The sequence below is a fragment of the Lupinus angustifolius genome, chromosome LG15 (genome assembly GCF_001865875.1).
Source record: "Lupinus angustifolius cultivar Tanjil chromosome LG15, LupAngTanjil_v1.0, whole genome shotgun sequence".
NCBI classification, from domain to species: Eukaryota; Viridiplantae; Streptophyta; class Magnoliopsida; order Fabales; family Fabaceae; genus Lupinus; species Lupinus angustifolius.
This window is the reverse complement of record NC_032023.1, coordinates 3,068,543-3,088,316: the sequence shown is the minus strand read 5'-3', so window position 1 is coordinate 3,088,316 and position 19,774 is coordinate 3,068,543. Positions and strand designations below refer to the sequence as shown.

General features: G+C 32.2%; 2 protein-coding genes across 2 annotated transcripts; one reads left to right on the top strand and one right to left on the bottom strand.

Moving 5' to 3' along the window:
• Positions 10,114-15,146, top strand: LOC109328384 (ATPase 8, plasma membrane-type-like). Its single transcript, XM_019561828.1, has 14 exons — positions 10,114-10,164; positions 10,469-10,687; positions 10,782-10,919; positions 11,092-11,406; positions 11,500-11,826; positions 12,003-12,122; positions 12,229-12,351; positions 12,467-12,571; positions 12,668-12,977; positions 13,197-13,711; positions 13,803-13,976; positions 14,267-14,449; positions 14,552-14,718; positions 14,918-15,146. The coding sequence occupies exons 1-14, from the start codon at positions 10,114-10,116 to the stop codon at positions 15,012-15,014; spliced, it is 2,844 nt and encodes a 947-aa protein (XP_019417373.1). The 3' UTR covers positions 15,015-15,146.
• Positions 15,956-19,336, bottom strand: LOC109328385. The gene is made up of 9 exons (XM_019561829.1): positions 19,196-19,336; positions 19,044-19,101; positions 18,860-18,968; positions 18,629-18,773; positions 18,410-18,461; positions 18,179-18,325; positions 17,973-18,084; positions 16,892-17,018; positions 15,956-16,672 (listed from the first exon to the last, which is right to left on the bottom strand). Exons 1-9 carry the CDS (start codon positions 19,324-19,326, stop codon positions 16,216-16,218), a joined length of 1,338 nt encoding a protein of 445 aa, XP_019417374.1. The 5' UTR covers positions 19,327-19,336; the 3' UTR covers positions 15,956-16,215.

Below are 19,774 nucleotides of genomic sequence, written 5' to 3'. Positions count from 1 at the left end.
GAATGACACTTGTTGGGAGGAACAATCACACCCTGAAATGGATATTTCCTTACCAAAAAAGTGAGGGGATACCCTTGGTAGTACCAAAAATAGAAGATAAGTCACAAAAATAATAACACATTTAATTTGCATATGTGACATTCATTCTCTCGAATCCTTAGTTCATGATTAAAATTTTGCACACAGTATACTTGCTAGAGGTGTCTCCCTTCACCCAATGCCTCGGGTTCGTAGGAAATGTCTTACCTCATTTCTAAAAAATTATGTCTTTATATGGCCGAAAATTTATTTGCTCGTGCTCAAGCCAATCAATATATCCTAAGATCTCATCAACAATCAAAGTAATTGGGTTATAGACCCCATCAATAATCATCAATAAAACAATTGATTTGTAGATGCCATCAACAATCAGTGTACGATATAATTGGATCATAGATTCTCTCGACAGTCATCCATCAATATAATTCATTTTAAAAATAATAAGAATATTCAACTAAAGGTTAACATAACATTATATAATTAATTAATTAATGACACAAAATACTCAATATACGGTCATGTAGGAAATAATATAAAATATATGATTATTATATATATATATATATATATATATATATATATAAACAAATAGTGAATGACTCAAGTGAGAATAATTCTCTTATAAAAACTATGAGAATAATAAATTTGGGTTTTACAAACAATCATGGATGGTTAGAATTAAAAGTTAGTTATTAGTCACATGATAGTCATGTGCATGTATCTTTTAATATTGACTATTCAGATAAGATCCAATGATTCATATTAATTGTTCTTATTTCTCACAGTAGTGCATTATTCTCATGTGAGTATCTCCCTTAACGTGGATGACTCAAGTGAGAATAGTTCTTATTATTCTCACGTGAGTACCTCCCTTAACAAATATATGTATATAGTATGACAAAAATAAAGTTTTTGTTAACTTTTATGAATATATATGCTTTCATCAATGTAAAATATTATTAAAGTTGAAGAAAATCAAAATTGTAATCATGTAGGATCCAATATTATAATTAGGTATGATATTTTTTGTCGCCTCTATAATTCAAAGGCAATTAAATCAATAAGATTTTTCTAGTTCAACTTATTAGAAGAAATATAACTACAGATGTAGAAGTTTGTCAATATAGTACTTATCATTACCAATTTATGGGGTTTTAGGGTTATAATGTTACATATATGATTGATGGAGAGTCTCTATCCTTTTCCTTACTTCGGCCTCATCACTCTCTCTTTCTCCTCTTCCATCTTTTGTAGCTACTAGTTATTTTTTGTAGTTGGAGGCTAGATTCTAAGTGTGAAAGACTTTCCCCTCTTATCATGCTTTTTGTTCTCACCTAAATTTGGACTAACCCTAATTCTTATTTTTATCAAAAATGACATATGTCATTCTAAAAAATCTAAATCTTTGATGGTAATTGTGAACTTTTAAATCTCTTCACAAATAAAATATATTAGTAAATTATATAATGATAAATATCAAGTTCTCCTCTTTATAAACTTAAATAATAATATATTATATTAGAATAATGATAATCATAACAATAAAAATATAATAACAATAAAAATAATGATAATCATAACAATAAGAATATAATAACAATAAATTTCTATTTTTATAAACAAAATAACATATATACAAATAATATAATGCAAGATCAAATAATATTTTAAAATGTATAATTGCACAGTGATAATAATAATAATCATAACAATAAGAATATAATAACAATACAATTCTATTATTATTTCTTATCTTAACACTGAGATGCATTTTTTAAGGTAAATTAATTACATCATTGTACTTATTTATCATAGAACAAAATTATAATATGTGGATCAAAAACTAATTACAAAAATAGTAATTTTTTTGGATGCTACATTTGCATATATATATATATATTTATTTATATTTATGAACTACAATTCTATATACAATATAAACATAAACATTTACACTATGTTCATATTGAGTGGAAATAGATGGAAAGAAAAGAAGGGGAGAGAAAATCTGAAGATTATGGAATCTTTTTAAATGTTGTTTAGGAGAGAAAATAGAAAGCATAGAAAAAAGTGGGTAGGACTCACATAAAATCTTTTCCCTCCACAGAAAACCCATTTTTTGGTAAGTATTTTATTAATGTTGTTTTTAAAATTAAATTACATTATTTAAATTTTAGTACCCATAAAAAATAAGAAAACAAAATGTATGCACTGACAGTGTATGAGTTTAATATAATGTCACTCTATCATCTACTATTCATGTTTTCATAATTGAATCTTCAAAAAAGAAATACAAGTAAATGGTGGATGATGTACTGAGTAATAAATGTATATAAATTTTTACACTAACAATGTATACTCTAAAAATAAAATAGCTTTTCAAAAATTATATTTACATAATCATTAGAACATATATTTAATACATTAAATCAAATAATTATAAAAATCATGTTTATACCATGTGTGATGAAGATATATATGTCATTTGAGATATTCAACTTCTTTCATTCTACTCATTTCACATCATTTTTTCTTCAAATGAATAAAAAACCATCTCATTTTATTACTTTTCTTTTTTCTTTCAACTTTTACTTTCTTCTCTATTTTTTCCATCAAACGAACAGAAGTATAAGTACCATTATTTAAATTTTAGTACTCATAAAAGTAAATTAATTTACCAAAAATAAATTTATTATATTTACGTAGACAAAACAAATATTCACTATATCAAATTATTTATTTTGAAAAATAAAACATTTCTTACCATGCGTAAGGAGAATATATATAATTAACATATTTAATCTCTTTCATTCCACTCATTTTCCTTTATTTTTCTTTCAAACCAAACAACTAAAAAATATCTAGTTTTCCATTACTTTTATTCTTTCAACTTTTATTCCTTTATTTTCTTTTGTGAACCAAACATATCATTAGACTCAAATATACAATTAAAATTATCTTTGAAGAGTGAAATTATTTTTTCAAAGACCTTAAAATGAATAGCTTAATAAACAAAGTATCAAACAAATTCATACATAAAGTAATAATAATTGATAACTGTATTATTTGAAAAAACAAATGCGAAAGCAGGATCTATGAGAATGATTTTTTTTTATCAGAATTGTTATATAAAATTACTTGTATATAAAAAAATTGGGCCTCCAAATAATTATGGGGTATACGCCTGTGGCATCCACTACTAAGGTGTGGTGAACTACAAAGTACTAATGATGTTAATTGCTCTTTCTACAAACATGTAGTAAGGAAAAAATAATTTATTCCTTGTATCCAGAGTTTTTTAGCTAGGTAGTTATGATACTTGGTGCACTCTATAGAAGTTTCATGAAATATATAGACAAATATTAACACCTTTAGAACCCTGTAAATAAGCAATGAGGGTATAACAAAAGGGTGTAAGAACGAAAGCATGCATCTATATTAGGGTGTGTAGCAAGTGCTTCCATAATTAAGGAACAATGATACTCTCCATTAATGAAGAGACAAATACTTGATTTTATATGTATTTTCAATGATAAAAGTGTTGTTACATTGTATATAAAAAGATAAAAGTGTTTTACTATATTATTGTTTCCTTTATCTTTTATAGTTTGTCTCTTCATTAATGGAGAAGACCCTTACTCATAATTAATAGGGCTCCAAAACTTTTTTACTCATACAACTAGTGTTATCTCTATATTACAACCATGTTACTATCCTTATTTGTTGAGTTATAAATTATTATTGCTCTATCCATAGACATGACATTCAATTGTTTATATTATGGATTTAATATGTATACATTGACAGTGTAAGTGTTTTTTACACTATTAGTAAATCATCTACCATTGATTTGTTAACCATCATTGACTTTTAAACAAAATTAATACAAATCAATGGTAGATGATGTGCTGACAGTGTAAAAAACTTTACACTGTCAGTGCACAAATTTTAAACTCTTATATTATTATATAGTTGATGTATAATTGGAATAAGAATATGAGAGTAAGAAAAATATTAGACTATATAATGTTCATTAAGAAAAATACTCCATAAAAAGATATCAGACTCAAGTCCATAATAAGTAACATAATTAAATCCGGAAAAAATATATATCATTTTCATATCTGTATGAGACATATTTTACTCATAAAAATTGTAAAAATATTATACAAATATATTATTTAATATTCAAGTTTCATATACTTAAATTAGTAGTATAATTTTTTTCTTATACTTAACCTATAAAATGTCAAGACAAACACTAATATTATACCCTTAAACTCATTCAAGCTACTCTTCCAATATCAAAATATATGTTGTTTTCATGAATGATTAATGTGCACATGGGAGCAATAAATTTGAAAAGCTTTGTGTTATATATTTACATGTTCTGAGAAAATATGAGAGAAATGTTTATCCCTTGAAAAAAAAATGAGATATTGATATTTTGGGATGAAAATGATTGAAAAATTAGAAATGTTAAACAATTCGTCTTTGTGTTTATATAGGGAGCATATGAAAGAAAATAAAAGTTAGAGTAAATTACATTGACACCTCTTAAGTTTCAGTGAAATTATATAAATAACCTCTCCATTTTTTATACCTATAACAAACCCGTAATTTATATACATATATTACACTGACTTAGTCATGCATAAAAAAATAAGTGTGATCTTTTAAATAAATAAGGGTAATAAGTATAATTAAGTTAAACAAAATATGATATATTGTTGAAACAAGTCCAAATATACGAGTCAATATATTTTCATTATTTTTTGTTCGTTACAATATAACATAAGAGTAATTTAAACAATATCTTCTTAAAATTATTGATGTATTTTTGTAATGAACCAAAAATAATGAAAATGTATTGACTCGTATGCTATTTGGGTTTGTGTCCATAATATATCATATTTTGTTTAACTTAATCACACTTATCATCATTTTTATTTAAAATATCACACTTATTTCTCATGTAGGAATAATCACTATAATATATGTATATAAATTAGGTGGGTTTTTGTATGTGTAAAAAATGAAGAGATTGTTTGTGTAATTTCTTTAAAATTCATGAGGTGTCAGTGTAATTTACTTTAAAAGTTAGCATGAGATCTTTATATTAATTTTATATCTCATCTTGTCTTAATTTTTAAAAATATGATATGTTAATTGGCACCTTGAAAAAATAGTTTTGTCCTAGCTAGGGGCTTTTTATATTTCCTTAGGCCTGCTACTTCAAATTTATTTTTTTTTTTTTTTTTGTCATTATTAAAAGAGGGAGATTTAGGATCCAAAAATGGTTATGTGTTAAACAACGGCAAATTTTCCTATGTAGTGTAATTTGACCAGAAAATTATCAATATAGTATAAATTTTGTACTTATTACCAATATGGTATTTTCTTCCTAAATCGTTAACCTAATGCCCGATTTCCATGATTTTTTTGTCTTGGACCCATATAACTCGGCAACATGGTTGGAGTTTTTTTTTTAACATTTCCTATGGAAATCGTTGATGGGGAATGAGTTTTCAGAATTTTTTTAATATATACTTTAGGGCTAAATCATGAATGACATAGGAGGTTTATTTTTTTAATCACTTTCAATGGAAATCGTGAATTGGGATGGAGTTTTTGGCTTTTTACTTTAAACCAAAATCGTTAGTAGGTAGGAGTTTTTATGTTTGCCCTAATTATTCATAAATCGTTAATGGCATGGGAGGTTTTGTGTTTGCCCTAATGTGTAAATCGGCAATGGTATAGGAGTTTTAGGCTTTTTTTGTTATAATTTTTATTTTATTTTGGTTGAGTTTTATGTTTAAATTTTTGTTAATTACCAACCTATTAATATATCTTGCAAGACTAATATTATTAAAAAGAAATATTACAATATTAAAATTTTAATACATTAAATCTGAAACAAATTAATGACGTCTATGTGATGAAGTGCCACATGGAGGTAGTTTTCTTTTTCTTGGCGGTTGAACTCCTAATTGTTGTTCATTCTGCTACGAGATTATCCCACCACCACGTGTCGCCAACTATGGCTCCTCATCATCTGAATCATCTTCATCTTCATCAACATTCTCAACCAGAACTTCGTCATCATTATGTTGTATACCAGAAATGTTTGTAAACGGCATAGTAGGACGATAATATTGTTGAGAATCGTATGCCGACATTGGTGTAGTTGAAGTAGTAGCAAACATTGATGGTAGTGAGATTTGAGAATTTGATGACAAATGATTGTATGAGTAATTATAATTTGCAAATCCATACGTTTGTTGTTGTTGTTGAGTAACTTATGAAGTATGTCCTTGAGAATGACTATCCGCTAGAGTTTGTTGCGGCGAGTCAGTTTCCGGTATATGATAATGATAAGTAGGAGGAGCTTCATCAATGTGGGTAGAGTATGCATTGAGGTATAGTTCAGCGAATGCTCCCATCATTTCACGGCCAGATGAGAAGACATCACATAAAGATTGTGTGAGATTTATAAGTGAAGCTGAAGGACGACTCTGATCACAAAAATGTGTACTAAAATTTTTAGAGAAAATTATAAGTAAATAATATAATTAAAGAGAAAGTTTAATTTATAAAAAAAAGTTATCATTCCATCAGAGTGTGTTCCATCTCTAGATATGTATCTTATAGTCTTTTTTAAGTACCACTGTATATACTCAGAGTAGTGGTTCAAAGATAGGGTGTTTGCGGGTAAATCATCGACCACATAGTTATCCCAATTATTCCATATTTGAATCCAGTGGTGATGCTTATATGGCCAGTTACAATCAGTTTTGCCACGTAAGTCAACTTTATGAATTTTTTCACAATTCACTAGATCTTGGAATTGGTTGACCAAAACCAAATTATCTCATAACCTGATTAGTAGGGTGTCATTCCACAATTGTGAAACATATTAGTGGCACATGTGATCGGCTTTTCTCTGATATGTTAAGCAGGAAAGGCAGTTGGGAATATGGCATCCACCGAAACTGGTGAAAATTATATCAATCCGCATAATAAAAAAATATTTACAAATTTCAAATAAAATTAATACATACTCATTTGTACGACTTTGTCTTTAAGATCAGAATCTCGGAATTCTTTATTGAAATTACTAGCAAGATGACGAATACAATAAACTGATTGTTCACTAGACCATCCTATCACCTCACTTCGGAGTGCAGCTAATAAACCTGCCCCCCTATCTGATATGATACATAGATTTGGTTGAGGGGTAACATAAGTCAAGATTGTAAAAGAACCACTCCCAAGCTTCTTTCGTCTCTCCTTCAACAATAGCAAATGCAACTAAAAATACCCGTGTGTTTCCATCTTGTGAACTCGCTATAAGCAACGTTCCAGTATATTTCTCAGTTAAAAATGTTCCATCCACTTGTATAATTGGTTTGCAATATGCAAACCCATCAATACATGGTTTGAAATCCCAAAATACTCTATCCAGAATAAATCGACTACTTTCTTTCATGCCATGTGAAATATGCTCATCTGCTTGATATTTCACAATCGTACCGGGAGAAAAATATTGTAGAACATTCATCCAACGTGGTAACTCATTGTATGATCCTTCCCAATCACTATAAATTTTAGTCAATGCCCTTTGGTTTGCCGTTCACGCCTTTCTATATGTCACTGTATAACCAAATCGACTAACAACCTTCTTTACTAGTGCCTTAACTGGTATACTTGGATCTACAGATACTAAATTAACAATAAGGTCTGCAATGAATGATGAATTTAATTTGCTGTGATATTGAGAAACCAACATAGATACACAAATGTGTGTTCCATTAATTTTTTTAATCTCCCAAATGTCGCGCTTAACATTAAAAGAAGCGCGAATTCGCCACTCACATCCGACACAAAAATGTGTACATTTCTCAACATATCTATCTAGTCTAGATTCATCAACAACATAATCAAATGAATTTTTAATATGAAATTCTCTAATAGAATTTATTGTGGCTTCTTTAGATTCAAATTGCATCTCAACAAACAAGTCATTGTTATTATTGTTCATTAAACTAGTTGTATGACCAAGATCACGACCAACTTCCGAATTTGTGTTATGAAAAAATGATGATGGAATATTATGTGTCATCCTACAAGATGAACCAACATCCAATTCGACATCCTCCTCATCACTATATATTTCAATGTCTTCTTCATCACTAAAGTCGCTAACTATATCTCTTAGAATAACCATCTACATTTAACAAAATAATAATATTACAAAAAATTAACAACTAAATATAACAAAGTTAAAAACAATAGGATAACATATAATAGATCCAAGTGATAATACTAACCTACAATGAAGTAACAATTTAGATGAAGTGAATAGCTCCAAATGAAAAATATAACATTGCCTTTCAATTACAAGATTCAACAACAACGAGAAAGAGTGCACTTCACGAACAAGTTTTAGAAAATATGATTTTTGGTGAACACATGATCTGCCTTAAATACAAAAATTAAAAACCAAAACTTCCAATTGCATAGCCGATTCTCAATAGTGGGAAAAAAAATAAAAACCCAAAACTCCATCCCAGTGCATGGTTACTATAGAAATTGATTTAAAAAAAGAAGACTCCTTTTGGAAACCTCCAATTGCATAGCCGATTTATAATAGTAGGAAAAAATTAAAAAGGCAAAACCTCTATCTCTACTAACGATTTTGTTATTTAAAAAATAAAAAACCAAAAACTCCATCCCAGTTCACGATTTCCATTGAAAGTGATTAAAAAAATAAACCTCCTATACCATTCACGATTTAGCCCTGAAATATATATTAAAAAAATTCTGAAAACTCCTTCCCCATCAACGATCTCCATAGGAAATGTTAAAAAAAACTCCAACCATGTTGCCAAGTTATGTGGGTCCAAGAGGAAAAAAATCATGGAAATCGGGCATTAGGTTGACGATTTAGGAAGAAATACACCATATTGATAATAAGTATAAAAGTTACACTATATTAATAATTTCCTGGTCAAATTACACTACAGGTAAATTTGCCATTAAACAACATTTAAATCTCCTAAACTTTAATAATCAGTCAAGATTAAATTTGCATAATATAGATAAGACGTGACATGAGTCACTCTTGAGAATATGAGTATATTTTATATGCTTATATGTTTGTATGATGCTATCATCGTAATATGCTTATATATTTTGATCATGTAATTATTTTAGATGTTGTGGTGTTTATGTTCACAACCAATGATAAATAAAAAATATGGTGTTAATCACATAAATTATATTTTATATTTTATTTTAAGCTGAATTAAATGTTTCAAATAAGTTAACTAACATGTCATTTAACAATTGAATGATTGATTCAGATGTCACATAAGTATTTCTTCTTAAGTAACAACTTGAGTTTAGAAGAATGAAAAATCTCACATTAGCAAATATAGTTTCATCATGAATGTACTCAATTCAAACAGAACTAAGTAGCTAGGCAAAAAAAATAGTATGCCATTTCATTTATGATATTTGTACAAACTGTTAGAATATAGTTCATTTTCCTAAATAAAGTACCCAAAATATAAGTCAATTTACGTTAATAAAAAATGTGCACCTTTGGTTCCTAACTTTGCTGTCTTATTTTTTATTTACTAATTCAAAAACATACTAATTAAAACATTTCTAGATAACTGTGAAGAAAATATTTATCTGTTTAAATTCTTAAAAATAAAAGTACCTTATTGCGTGGTTCGTTACTTGTTACATACAATAGCGAGGAATTTGGTGAACCATAAAAGCCATGCAAAATTGTAACAAACAAGTACGAGGAAGAAGAAAATGCATGCAAGTTCCCTATTTTGTCTCCAACATTCCCACTATAAAATAAAAGGGAAACTAGACTTGTGCTTTGTCTCATCTTTGTGTTGAGATAGAGATATCAAAACATTTGTTTTCTTGGGTTTCTTCCTTCTCTTCTTTTGTTCTACCTACCTATATTGGGAGGTAGAAACATAGAGAGCCTAAAAATAAAAGGAATATAGGAAGAACCAAATACTTCACCTCTGAAAGCTTCTTTATTATATCATGGCTTCTGACATCTCGTTTGAGGATCTCAAAAACGAGAATGTTGATCTTGTAAGCAAATCTCTTTTTTGTAATTTATACTATAAATATTATTTTATCTTCTTTGTAATACATACCCATTTATATCATATATTTTTTTACATTCATTAACCTATCATATATATTTCACCATGCGTGTGACTTTGCCTTATAAGAATTTTACAAATAAATGATAGATAATATAATCACTGTGTACATATTTTTATACCGTTAGTGCATACATTTAATACTCACAAGAGAATATGACACTTTACACATGGTATGTGTGACAATAGATTTGGTCACACCTATGACATATATATAATTGATTGTTCAGGAAAACATTCCAATTGAGGAGGTATTTCAGCATCTAAAATGTAGTAAAGAGGGTCTATCATCTGAAGAAGGAGAAAAGAGGCTTCTGGTTTTTGGCCCCAACAAGCTAGAGGAGATAACAGAGAGTAAGTTTCTCAAGTTCTTGGGTTTCATGTGGAATCCACTTTCATGGGTTATGGAAGCAGCTGCTATCATGGCAATTGTGTTGGCCAATGGAGGGGTATTTACCAATCTCTGATTCTTATCTTTCTATGCTTCATTACACTTGTGTGATTCTCTAACAACAACTTTTGAATATGTTATGTTATATTCAGGGAAAGCCACCAGATTGGCAAGATTTTACTGGTATTGTGGTCTTGCTTATCATCAATTCAACCATTAGTTTCATTGAGGAAAATAATGCAGGCAATGCTGCAGCTGCTTTGATGGCTGGTCTTGCTCCTAAAACCAAGGTAACATCATTTACAATTGATAACATTGTGTGTTAATGTGAGTATGGGTGAATAAACAAGGTATCCTTTATTTCAAGGTATATAGTAGCTATGTAAATATCAATGACTTATGTCTTAATATGAGTGTAGTATAATTGTTAATTCTAGTTAACCAGAGAAGACCAATTTGTAGGTTTTGAGAGATGGAAAATGGGGTGAAGAAGATGCTGCAATTTTGGTACCAGGAGATTTGATCAGCATCAAGTTGGGAGATATTGTCCCGGCCGATGCTCGTCTCTTGGAGGGAGATCCTTTAAAGATTGACCAATCTGCCCTAACTGGTGAGTCCTTGCCAGTCACAAGGAATCCTGGTGATCAGGTTTTCTCTGGATCCACCTGCAAACAAGGTGAAATTGAGGCTATTGTCATTGCCACGGGTGTCCACACCTTCTTCGGTAAGGCCGCACACCTTGTAGACAGCACCAACAATGTTGGTCACTTCCAAAAGGTATCATATATCTTTAGCTATAATCAATTGATCTATATTTAAACTTTGGATATTTTGGACTAACCTTTGGATATTTTGATTGGGTTGAATTAGGTGTTGACATCCATTGGTAACTTTTGTATATGCTCAATTGCTATTGGAATGTTGGTTGAGATTATTGTCATGTACCCTATCCAGCAAAGATCATATAGAGATGGGATTGACAATTTGTTGGTGCTTCTCATTGGAGGTATCCCAATTGCCATGCCAACTGTGTTATCTGTGACAATGGCTATTGGATCTCACCGCCTGTCTCAACAAGGAGCCATCACCAAGAGGATGACAGCCATTGAAGAAATGGCAGGGATGGATGTTCTCTGCAGTGACAAGACCGGAACTCTTACCCTTAACAAACTTACTGTGGACAAGAGCTTGATTGAGGTTACTTTGATACACCTAATAGTTTTATGTATAAAGTGTGCATACTTTGATGAAAAAAAGCAATTGCTGTAAATTTTCCACATTAGTTGTTCAAACCACATTTTTGAAAAGAGTGTGAAGATGCATTTGCACCAAAACTTGTCATTTGTCTAATCATGGATAATTTGTGAGTGTAGGTGTTCACAAGTGGTGTGGACAAGGACAGCCTTGTCTTATATGCTGCAAGGGCTTCTAGGACTGAAAACCAAGATGCCATTGATGCATCAATTGTGGGAATGTTGGGAGACCCCAAGGAGGTACTATGATTAACATTTTCTTTATCAAACATAGTTTGCACTAGCTTTAAAAGAAGTATGCAAAGTGACTTAACTTTGTCAATTGGGTTCTATTGTGACATATCAGGCAAGAGCAGGAATCACTGAGGTGCACTTCTTGCCCTTCAATCCTGTGGATAAACGAACTGCTATTACTTTCATTGATAGCAATGGCAACTGGCATAGAAGCAGCAAAGGTGCTCCTGAGCAAGTAAGACATTTACTCATAAGTTGGCTAATATAACATGAGTACCATGATAAGATTATTCTTTGATAAAACAAAATTATCATTTTCTAATATCTGACTACACATTAACGCATATCAGATTATTGAACTTTGTGGCCTCAAGGGAGAGGTTTTGAAAAAGGCACACAAAACCATTGATTCCTATGCTGAACGCGGTCTTCGTTCCTTGGGTGTTTCTCGCCAGGTGAATAAAGGGTCTAATGTTGTTATTAATTCATCGCTAGGAATCAAAATAAGGACATTATCTAAGAAACGTACATTATATCCATTTTCTTGACAGACTGTTTCAGAGAAGACCAAGGAGAGTGCAGGAGATTCATGGGAGTTCTTGGGTCTATTGCCCCTCTTTGACCCTCCAAGGCATGACAGTGCTGAGACTATTCGTCGTGCTCTTGACCTTGGTGTTAATGTTAAGATGATCACCGGTGACCAACTTGCTATTGGCAAAGAAACTGGTCGTAGACTTGGAATGGGCACTAATATGTACCCTTCATCATCCCTCCTTGGTAATAGCAAGGATCCTGCCATTGCATCAATCCCAGTTGATGAACTCATTGAGAAGGCTGATGGATTTGCAGGAGTCTTCCCTGGTAATGAGATTATCTTTAAAGCATGTTTGAAAATGAGTAGTTTTTAAAGAATAGTAGCTTATTTTTCTAAAGCTCTATTAGGATGATTTTTTATTGTTGTGAATGCATAATAGGTTTTGATGCATACAAATTTATTTATATTGAAAACAAATACCTTAAGTTAAAAACAGAGCATTGCCTAAGGCCAACAGAAATGAATTTTGATTATGTCCTATGCAGAGCACAAGTATGAAATTGTCAAGAGATTGCAAGATAAGAAGCACATTGTTGGGATGACCGGAGACGGTGTGAACGATGCACCAGCACTCAAGAAAGCAGATATTGGTATTGCAGTGGACGATGCAACTGATGCAGCCAGAAGTGCCTCAGACATTGTTTTGACAGAACCAGGACTGAGTGTGATTGTGAGTGCTGTGTTGACAAGCAGGGCCATCTTCCAGAGGATGAAGAACTACACAATCTATGCCGTTTCCATCACAATCCGTATTGTGCTTGGATTCTTGCTCGTTGCTCTAATATGGAAGTTTGACTTCTCACCGTTCATGGTTCTGATCATTGCCATCTTGAATGACGGAACCATCATGACCATCTCCAAAGATAGGGTGAAGCCATCTCCTCTTCCTGACTCATGGAAGCTTAACGAAATATTTGCCACTGGAGTTGTTCTTGGGACATACATGGCCATCATGACCGCGGTCTTCTTCTATGCTGTTCACGACACTGATTTCTTCTCTGTAAGTAACTTAGGCCAAATTTATTACTATATAAGCATAACATATTACAATATTATGATATAAACAAATGTTTTGTCTACCTCTCTTTCAGAGAATTTTCGGTGTCAAGTCAATTGCAGATAGTGAGGAGAATCTTAACTCAGCTCTCTACCTTCAAGTGAGTATCATTAGTCAAGCACTCATCTTTGTGACTCGGTCCAGGAGCTGGTCATATTTTGAACGCCCTGGTGCGATGCTTTGTATAGCCTTCCTTGCTGCACAACTGGTTAGTCTCTTTCTTACAACCACTTTTTTCTCAAATCTATAAAGAAAGGTGATTTGAACAACTAATTCATACAACTTTCCCGAACATGATTTTATGCACAAAATAGGTGTCAAGAAAAGTTGTGTGACTTAATTGTTCAAATAATTGGGCTCCAAATTTATCTTTCCAAATAATCTATCAACTTTGTTATTTGCTCCACATTTTCAAATGCATGTATAACCACATAATAATTGGTGTAAAAGATTATAAGCAAGCATGTCTGGTTATAACTTGGAAAGTGGTGAAATTAGGTGGCCACTGTGATTGCTGTGTATGCACATTGGGACTTTGCCAGAATCAATGGAGTTGGGTGGAGATGGGCTGGAGTAATCTGGATCTATAGCATTGTTACATATATCCCTCTTGACATCCTCAAGTTTTTTATTCGCATGGGACTCTCAGGTAGTGCTTGGAACAGCATGCTCCAAAACAAGGTACAAACCAAGTATCTAACCTTGTGGCTTGTCAAATCTTCTTGGGTTTGTATGTAGATTTTTTTGTTCAATTATAATCATTGCTTGTTTATGTTGATGCAGACTGCATTCACAACAAAGAAGGACTATGGTAGGGGAGATAGGGAAGCTCAATGGGCAGTGGCTCAACGCACATTGCACGGTCTTCAAGTTTCTGATGCCCACTTAAACAACCAGCATGAGCACTCTGAAATAGCTGAGCAGGCTAAGAAGCGCGCTGAAGCTGCTAGGTAAAACTGTTCCAAAGTTGCCTTCAATTCAAACCAATGCATATATATTAACATGATCTTGTACATATGAGTTAAAATAGGTCGGTAAGTATTTCCTCCCCACAACAACTCGGGTCGGCTTGTTATTAGGAAACAAAAAATATGCAGTTAAGTTAAATCCAATACAGTAATATTTATGAGTTGTTATTAAATTTTGCAGGTTGAGGGAGCTTCACACACTCAAGGGACATGTTGAGTCTGTGGTGAAGTTGAAGGGTCTTGACATTGAAACCATGCAACAACACTACACGGTCTAAAATTATTTTGTTATTCCATACATGATGTAAAAGAAGCTAAAATAGACCATTCAAGAAGTTGTAATCAGAGGCGGAGCATAAATGGAAGATGAATAATCTTTACTTATATCATAATCCTCTCATCTTTTTTTACCATACAGTTTATGTGAAATTGAATTAAAGTAGCCTGCCATAAGGGTATGGTGAATAGATTTTTGAGAAAAAATATATGCACTGATAGTGTAAGAGTTTTATACGCTATCAGTCGATCATCCACCATTCATTTTTAATCATCATTGACTCTTTAAAAAAATACAAATGAATGGTGAATGATTTATCGACTGTGTATAAAGCTTTACACTGACGGTACATAGATATTACAATCTAGATTTTTACCCAATTGTCTGATTTACTCCCTTAATCAAACACAACTAACTATATACTAATTTAATCACATAGCAAATAATTGTAACCCACTTTCAGGATAATCTGCAATTAACAATCTATTTATCCCACTGGGTTTACATAAAATAATGAGGTTGGGTATGTCAAACAGTCTATTAAACAATTTGGAGACTAAGTAATTTTATATGGGAACTGGTGCAAAGAAGTTGTACTATGAACATATAATGTAACAGTTGATGCATGGCACATAAAAAGGAACCAATAAAGCTCTCATTGCTCTTAACCAGATTCTCTATTCAGTTCTAGTGTTGACACAGAAATATTGGTAAAATAAAAATGTTTCACTATTTTTTTTGTACTACCAAGGGTATTCCCCATCTTATGGGTGAGGAACTAATCCATTTTAAAGTATATGGTTGCTCCTTCCAACAACTGTCGCACCTAGGAATCGAACTCTTGACCTTTTGGTTTTTCTGGGGTCTAGCAGGACCTTATACCACTAGGCCAACACTTTGTTAGTACGGAGGAATTTCTAAATGGACTACCACTATTCGAAATTAATTTGGCTTCAAATTGTTAGTGGGAATGGTTATTTGAAGGGCAGAGGAAGAACTAAGAAGAAAAGTTCAGCACAATATTTGTGGACAACACTTTCCTTTAGATTTAATTCATCCTCACCTATTGCACATGGAAAACCCACAATTGTAACTTCTCCATGTATCACATAGTAAAGTTACCCAAGTTTTAAAGCACATGAATTTCTACTGTTTCAATTCAACAATGTTATATTCATAGTTTTCATAGTTGAATGCTAAAACTAGGGTTTAATGTTCTTCCAAGAAGTCAATTCAGATGGAATTACTTCTTCATTACATGAAAGCACAGCATGTGCCATCAAATTACCTAGCCAGCCATGGTATAACAATCCTCTTGAACCTAGTCCACCGAATAACCAATACTTACAGCTATGATTTCTGCCCATGAAATCATCGATGCAGCCCAAAAGAGGAAGTGATCCATGGGAAGTGACTGGTGGCATTGCCCTGAGACCAGCTCTTGCTCCGGTGAAAACCCAATCTTTAATTCCGGGATAAATGGCAGAAGCCTTTGGTAGAAGCTCTTCAAGAGCTTTTGAAGCTTCATCAGTTGAAACATTCGGTGATGAATTTATTGATTTCCATTCCCATGTTGAGCCCACGTCTAGACTGCGAGGACCTTGAACAGCAATCCATGCATCTGATAATATCGAGGGGCCACCTTCGGGATAAGCTTCTCTGGGAGACAACACCAGAAAATTATCAAATAAGATGGGATATGACATTGAAGCAATCTCAATAGCATATCATATGGCATGAAAGGTCCCTTCCCAAAAACAAATGCTCTTGGAACAGAATACAGCTCAATACGCATACTCATTTCACAGGACAATCAAGTGTACAGCAAAAATGGTTTTCCAGAATGATAGTATATGCAAAGCAGAACATAAACTATACCTTCTATAATCAGGAAGTTCCAGATGTGCAATAACACCCCGACATGTCCTCAATGGAAGCCTACCGCAGATCTCAGGAAGGATATTCACTTTGGCACCTAGGCATACAATGACTGCATCATATTCCCCTGAGACATGAAAGATGTGTTAAATCAATTGTCCTGAACAATGGAAAGCTCTGCCACCCAAAGTATGCTCATGACTCAAGCTATCACAATAAGCCAAGCAAAAATATTTCGAAGGCGTTGGAGTAAATAGAAATTTATTTTCTGGATAAAATAGGAACTTTAATAGAGAAACAATGAGAAGTATCCTCATCACACGAGCTAGAAGTACACCCTACCAAAAGTATGCATATGACTCATGCTATCACAAAAAAGCCAAACGGAAAATATGTGAAGGCTGTATAAGTAGCATTCTATTTTATTGATAAAGGAAGACTGTTTTTAGAGAAAGAAAGAGATTGAAGTACAAAAGGTTGGAAGATAACAAATCCTCAACAAAGACAACCAAAAAGAGGAGAAACATAAAACAAAATTGAAAGTTAATACACTTAAAACCGATACATCTTCTTCCTAATATGCAGTAAGGAAATTCATAGAACCAGGTCAGCCCAACAATGCCTTTTGGAATTTGGACGCAAAAATAGGAATATACTAAGAACTAATTCATAATGTCCTATATGAAGAATGACAGACACTGAGGACTAATTCAAAAGAAAATTGCAATTATTCTATATTGCTAAACTAATCAAGTCACTCCACATCTATTCATTTCACTACTTATCTTGTATCATTGCCATCTTCTTGAGATTCAAATTTAGAGATTCATGTTTGCTCATATAACATATTAAGATACAACTACCCCTTGTGTTATACAGCTATAATAACCACAAACGATTTAAAATTGTACACTCAAAGGGGCTATGCAAAAAAGTTCAACTAAGATGAAGAACATAACAATTTTCAAAACTGTCACAAATTCAAGATTACAATTTATGATTATTCATTAATTAGTTTACAAAAGGAGTCAAGACATTGTAGAACTTTAGCAGGTCGCAAAGAATAACAATGCTCCATCACCTTCAAATTCAGAAAGTCTATGGATAGATCTTTTGTGTAAAGTGAGCTGTTTCTGTCCAGAGTCGAGAGTGGATGATTCTTTCACTAAATTTTCGCATCCTCGAAAAAGTGCCTGATAGAATTACCAAAATGGATAAAAGTCACCAAGGAAAAATGGAAAACATATGCACTAATCAACAAGAAAAAATTGCATCACTCATCCAAACCTGAAGATAGTTTTGAGAATTGATACATAGAGCTTCAGGCATATAGAAAGCTGTAGTGAATGGTAAGCATAGATCAGGTACAAGAATTTGAGCCTCTTTGTTATTGAGAGTTTCTACTCTGCAGCTAGGAAGGCAAGTCTTGACGTTCTAATCAAATAAAGGAATATTATCAGTAAGAAATCCAAGTTTAATAACCAATACTTCTATAATCTATTAAAACAGAGAGATTACATCAATCACTTTGGTCATATTCTTCAAATCTGTTGCCGGTCGTAAGATACCCCTGAAGTCAGCTGATTTCATGAGCAGTGTAAAGCAACTCTAAGACTCCAACGGAGAGCATAACATGCAAAATTGCAGTAAAATGACGACAGAGAACAAGTAAAACTTTAATGAGAGGGGATTGAGATGACACTCTCCAGTTTTTAAAAGTAGAACAGACTAGAAAACCTTTTCTGAGCTACAAATGCTTTCATATCTTCAGCAGATTCTCCAACTATGCAGTCATTGGAATAGGAAAGACTAGCTTCTTCAGCAACTCTTAAAAGCTTCATGGTCTCTTTCCAACACTGAGAACCCTCCCAGAGAAGCTTAACTACATTGGCATTAACCCATGAATAGATATTCCATAGGAAAACATAAGCAGAACACAATACATAAGTAGAAAGTGAAATAAGAAACCTTTTGGAGAATATGGGTGAAGAAGACCACCAGAAACTCCAGAAGCACCACCCCCGATGCCGACTTCATCATATAAATCAATTCTAATATTCAATTCCTTGGGACTGTGCTGCAAGGTTGTTAATTGTATTAGAATATTATAATAGTTCTAGTCTAGAGAGAAGTGAAGTAATAAGCAACTTACCTTCAACAAATGCCAAACAACAGAAAGACCAGCGTATCCAGCACCAAGCACTGCGCACCTGAAATAAACAATGAAATGGAGTAAAGTAAAGAGTTATATGGTGAATGCAAATTGAATTGAAGAAGAAGAAGAAAGAATGTAATGTAATGTACCTGAGAGGATGTTGAGTTAGAGAATGATGAGAACGAAGTGGAGAAGGCGAAGGAGGAAGAGAATAGTTATAGACAACGCTAAGTGGAGGAGAGAATGAATTCGGAGTAGGCCATAGGTTCAAGCTTCTCATTCTCTCCTTGCTACCCTATCTCACTACCTTTATCAAATCGAACCAAATGCAAATGCAAATGCCGTCTTTTTCTTTTTTCTTTTCCTTTTATATTATACTACCTTTCTATCAACTTATAAATAAGATTTGCAACAAACTCAATATTCATTCCAGACTTATTATTTAGCTTGTTATCAATTAAATTTGAGCTTAAAATTAAGTTCGTTAAATAAATAAATCGAACTTAAATTTGATATATTTTGACCCGTTAACGAGTTCAACTTCTATTGGCTTATTTAAAGAGTCAAAGTGTATCCATGTTCATGTTTATTGTTATTATATCATAACTTATGATTATTATTTTTTATATTCATTGTTATTATATATAAATAAAGATATGTTTATGTTTATTGTAAACTCCAAAAGATTACTTTATGAATATTGTAATTAAAATGAGAATTTTTTTTAA